At 39.9% G+C, this 5551-nt stretch overlaps 1 protein-coding gene across 1 annotated transcript in view; it reads right to left on the bottom strand.

Moving 5' to 3' along the window:
• Positions 1-1795: 1795 nt before the first annotated feature.
• The window catches only part of NPC2 (Niemann-Pick disease, type C2), a 25433-nt gene continuing 21677 nt past the window's right edge, over positions 1796-5551 (bottom strand). The window contains exon 4 of the mRNA XM_006865608.1: positions 1796-1888. Within this exon, the coding sequence (XP_006865670.1) occupies positions 1796-1888 (93 nt within the window). The remainder of the gene's footprint in view (positions 1889-5551) is intronic.

Here is a 5551-nt window from a genome sequence, read left to right as displayed (position 1 = left end):
ATGTTCAAGAGCAAAGACATCAGTTTGAAGACTAATGTGCACCTGATCCAAACCATAGTATTTTCAATAGCCTCATATGCATGTGAAAGTTGGACAATGAATACAGAAGATGGTAGAAGAGTTGATACCTGTGAGTTATGCTGTTGAAGAATATTAAAAGTACCATGGATTGCCAAAAGAACAAACAAATCTGTGTTGGCAAAAGTACAGCTAGAATGTTCCTTAGAAGTCAGGATAGTGAAACTTCATCTCTTATACTTGGGACATTTTATCAGGAGGGACCAGTTCCTGGAGAAAAGTACATTATGGTTGGTGAGGTAGTGAAAAAGAGGAAGACCCTCAACGATATGGACTGGCATGGTGGCAACAGCAATGGACTCAAGGATAACAGCAATTGTGAGGTTGTTGCAGGACTGGGTAGCACCTAACAGCAATGACAATCTAGGATAGCTAACAGCTGACTTACTCAAAGCTAGTAGAAAAATATTTGCCAGTTACACTTATGCTTCAAAAGAGTAGAAAATGCCAACGTTTGATCATTTAGTCACTACTTGCTATAGTGTTTCCTTTTTTTCATTGACCCCATGGCATCTAACTTCACATTTCCTCTTTAAGTGGTTATGTTTCCCTTATCACAACAGAGAATCCTATGAAGATAGCACTACATCTCCCAGTATACAATACCCCTAGTCCCACCCCTGAAATTCAGTTCCTCAACACTTCAGATATTTGTTATTATCCAACTAGGTGATGTCTGTTTTCTTCAAGCTGGCCTAGTGGCTCCAACACCACAAATAAATACTAGGGAGCTTTCAAACTGTGGGTGGAAAAATTCAATTTTGTCACGAACTGTTTGAAGCACCTTATGCATATGTTACAAGTTTGTGCTAAATAAAGCAAAACAAGAAGGTCACTTTGCATGAAGTTGGTTAAGTAACGTCTAGCTGGGCAAAAAAGGGGAGAAAAGACAGTTTCTGGAAGTCAATGTACTATGGGACCAAGTTTCCATTATAAACTTTCCACCTAGACCTGGGTACCCATGTGTCATGGACCTAGAGGTACTCTAACTCAGAGAAGCTACAGCAGACATAATTTATGAGTTTTTATTCAAAGGTACATTTCTAGGTGCATAGGGCCACAAGTTAATGCTGTTAAAAAATAAAGCAAACATCTAACCAACTGCTGCATTAAAAAAAAAAAATCTAAGAGAGAAAAGGAGACATGAGACAACCCAGAGGACCCTTCAGGACTGAATTTCAGTGGTAGAACCTCCCTCCAATGGGACGCTGGACACCTCTGGAGCAAGTCATGACCGGTGAAGCTATGGAGCTGGAGGTGCTGTCTTGGCCAGAACTTAATGAGGCACTTGAAGAATTTGTAGATATAATATTCCAGCTGGACAGATGTGGTTTGGACCCCATCGTACAATGTGAGAGCTAACAACCGTAGGGCAAGCTATATGCTATCCCTAAAAGCAATCTCCTCAGGTCCTGTCTGGTTGTGTGTCGGTTCTATTCCAACCGCAAAGAACACTGGAAGACAATGAGCCAATCACTTAGTCCTGAAGTGTTACCTCTCTCCTTCTCTTCAACCCTTTTATAAAGGGTGCTATAAGGGAAACCGTTTTTGAGCTCTCAGAAAACAGGGTCTTACATGGTTTTTGAGGCTGAGAGGAATAATACAGTTGACTGGAAGTTCCTTTCATCTTATGGCACTGATTTAATGTCAGACTTGATTTCTCCTCCATTTTCTCCCCTCCCCGCATCCATGCCCTAGACAGACATATTGGCATCAACTATCTCTGGGATACGATTTGTAATGGGATTTCCCAGCAGAAGAGACACTGATCTTTGTCATCCCGAAGCTCCCACTTCACCAACAGCTTTATCTGGAAAAAAAGAAAAAGAATTGGGAAAAATGAAACTAGAACCTGGTTTCAGTCCATAAATGGTTTAAGTAGGTATCCTGGATGTAGATTTTCACAAATCGTCTAATTTCTCATTACTTTTTCTTTTCTCTTTGTAAAGAACATTCATTTTAAACTTGACTGTGAACTGGGTAGGTCTAGAGAGCAGACCATCAGTTTCACATTTTGTTTCATCTCATTTGTTGCAATCCCTTCAATGTAGCATCCTTCTTCCTCCCTGTTTCCTCTTTCTTTCCCGCCTTACTAAACTTTGACCTTAGGGATCTCAAATGGTTGATTTCTCTAAGGTGTGTGGCCCTCACTAGTGTTATTGTTGGCGTTACAGACTTCTCGATTGTTTGGCTGGAAATTGAGTAATAGGGTTCAGTTCCAAACCTGACAAATGACCTAAGGACCATAGTCTTGGGGATTCCACGAACCTCTAGCTGACCAGTGGGTGTGTCTCTTTTATGATCTTGAGTTCTGTTCCACATTTTTCTCCTACCTATCCAGGCCCTTCTAATATGATCCCTGGCTAGAGGATGCAGTTGTTGTTGTTAACTGCCATCGAGTCAGTTCCAACTCACAGCAACCCTGTAAAGGGTTTCCAAGGAGCTGCTGATGGACAGACACGTGTTAACTTGGGTGAAGGGGAAGGTAATATACAGTAAGTTGTTGTTATGTGCCGTGGAGTCGGTTCCGACTCATAGCGACCCTGCACAGAGTTTCCAAGGCTGTAAATCTTTATGGGAACAGAACGCCTCATCTTTCTCCCGCAGAGCAACTGGTAGTTTCAAACTGCTGACCTTGCGGCTCTCAGCCCGATTCGTAACCACTACGCTACCAGAGCTCCTTAATATACAGCATGAGTTGTTGTTAATTGCTGTCGAGTAGGTTCTGCATAGGGTTTCTAAGGAGCAGCTGGTGGGTTTGAATCACTGATATTGTGGTTTGCAGTCCAGTGCTAATCCTACAGCACCATACCAAGAGGGAGGTTAGCAAAAAATGATGGAGGCAGGGCACTGGGAGGAGTGTGAGACTTAAAGACAACAGCAGTAAATATTTTTCTTTTAAAGTGACGCCGTTATAAAGGTTACTTAGGATGTGGGCAGAGCCTATGGCCTTAAGATTTACAAGAGTGAGCCAATCGATATCTATGATTTGGTGTTAGCCACACCACATACTAGCCTAATTACCTTACCAAATACAATTTTTAAAGCATTATTTTCCTTCTCAAAGCAATGATAAATAAAATACCAATTTTACATTCAAACAACTTCTCATGTATTTGGCAATTCTAATCCAGCCTTTTCAACTCTAACCATGTTGAATAGAGCATAAAAAAGCTAAGAATCTAAGAAAAACAAACTCTTACATTAGTTGGAAATGGAACTGCTTCAACTAACTTCCTTAAATTATCCTTGACTATCTCATTCTAGATCTCTGCCTTGCCTCCTTACACCCTTACTGTTGTCTGTCCTTCCTAAGTTTGAGTAATGCACTCACCTGTCGTTGCTCCTTTCTCAGGTGACATTAGCCTGCTTGTCATTAGTTACTACTTCCCTTTTGTGCTCAAATGCTTCTTCAGGACAATTCATTTCAGTGGCAATGCTTCTAGAAACTTGTAAGTTTTTCAAGACTAGTTAGTGCACATTAACCACTGTTTCACAAACTGCTTAAACTTACACAGTTTGTGCAGTTTTTTTCAAATGAACTGTAATTCGTTTAAAAAAACACAACTAGTCATGTGTTAAGCAGCTATCATGTACCACCCCTGACTGATTCTCTCCATGCTGAATGGAGGTTCAGAAGTGCTCCTGATTAGATGAATACTCTGCAAATTAATCTACAATTCTGTCTCTGACCTCCAGGGTCTCTGTTGTTGTTGTTGTTGTGAAGTGCCATCGAGTCGATTCTGACCCATAGTGACCCTGTATAGGGTTTCCAAGGAGCAGCTGGTGAGCCTGAACCACTGACCTTGCAGTTCAAACGACTTTGCAGTCTGACGCATTAGTCCACAGCGCCACCCCACGGTCTCTAGCACTTACTAAACACAGACGCTTTATACCATGAGTCTCTTCAAAATGTCTTTTAATAGTTTGATTTTTCTAGAAAATAGATAGATTACTTCTGACTTCTACAGGACTTGCTTTGAAGAAATGTAGCTATTTTTCTCCCATGTAAAAAAGTAATTCTACTTTTTCCATTCTTCTCAACTTCCATACCTTACTCAAAACAGAATCTAATCTCACAAGAGCCTGGTAGAAAAATAAGTTAAATCTAGCAGAGTGGGTCAGAGATAGAGGTGGGAGAAAGAAGAGTGGGAAAAGCTACCTTTCTTTGCTTATGGAAATTTTGGAAGCTGCCCAAAATTCCAACCGAAAGGAAAGAATTCTCCTTATCAAGCATCAAGCATGCAGGCATGAGGTGGGCTTACAAAATGTGCCCTTTGGACATTTAAACGTATATATATTTTCTTTTCTTTTTTTTTTCTGGCTGACTATGTTCATTTTATTAAGGGTATCAGGGACTTGGACAATACTGCAGAATACATTTGTCAGGAACTCAATACAATGTCACAAATATGCTTGTCTCATCTTTATTCAAAAACCCAAACATCAAACTCATTGCCATCAAGTTGATTCTGACATATAGTGACCCTGGATAATTGTTTCCTAGGGTTTCCAAGGCACACACCTTTATCGCAGCAGACAGCCTCATCTTTCTCCCAGGGGGCTGTTGGCTTCAATGGCTGACCTTTGGGTTAGCAACTCAACACTTAACCCATGGTGCCACCAGGACTCCTGTCATCTTAGTGTCGTGGCTGTTAAATGCCATTGAGTCAGTTCCGACTCATAGTGACCCTGTTCAGGGTTTCTGAGTAAATTGTTTCCCAAGTTATTTGTACAAACTTGTGTCCAAACTATTAATGATTTATGGAAACTTGCATTTCTTCAGATCTTATCCAGTGCTTGGCCCTAATAGGCTTTGAGATATATTTCAATCTGATGTATAATTTGCATTTCGCTGTTTTCTGTTGCATTTTCTTGATTATTAGAGAGAATGAGCATCTTTATATATATATATTTTTTATATAAGGTTGCTGGTTAAAATACTTACTAATTAGTTTAGCATATGCTTCAATTAATGCTAATGGAGACCACTTACTAATCATTGATATGTTTACATTGTTGTGTATGTATTAAATTAATTTAATTTATCTCCCATCTGGGTTTCTCTTATTTTAAATTGACTGTCTTCTACTTTTTGCTCCTTTTCTATTTTTTTAGACTTAGTATTTATGGTTACTATTCATTGACAAAGTCCTGGTGTGGCACTGTAGGATAAGCACTGGGCTGAAAGATCCGTTTGAACCCCAAGGTTGGTGGCTCAAACTCTTCAGTTACTCCTCAAAATACTATACAGGGTCTCTATGAGTTGGAACTGACTTGACAGCACTTAACAACAATAACACATTCATTGATAAATATGCTACAAATGTATTCTCCCAATTCTGTGGCTGGGATTTTACTTTCTTTGTGATGCATTTTGCAAGAGAAGCCCAAAAAACAAAGCATTGGCCATTGAGTTGATTCAAACTCATGGTGATTCCATGTATGGCAGAGTAGAACCGTGTTCCATATG

This window comes from Chrysochloris asiatica, unplaced genomic scaffold, assembly GCF_000296735.1.
Source record: "Chrysochloris asiatica unplaced genomic scaffold, ChrAsi1.0 scaffold00079, whole genome shotgun sequence".
In the NCBI taxonomy this organism is placed as follows: domain Eukaryota; kingdom Metazoa; phylum Chordata; class Mammalia; order Afrosoricida; family Chrysochloridae; genus Chrysochloris; species Chrysochloris asiatica.
Note: the sequence above shows the minus strand (reverse complement) of the source record. Positions and strands in the feature narration are given on the sequence as shown.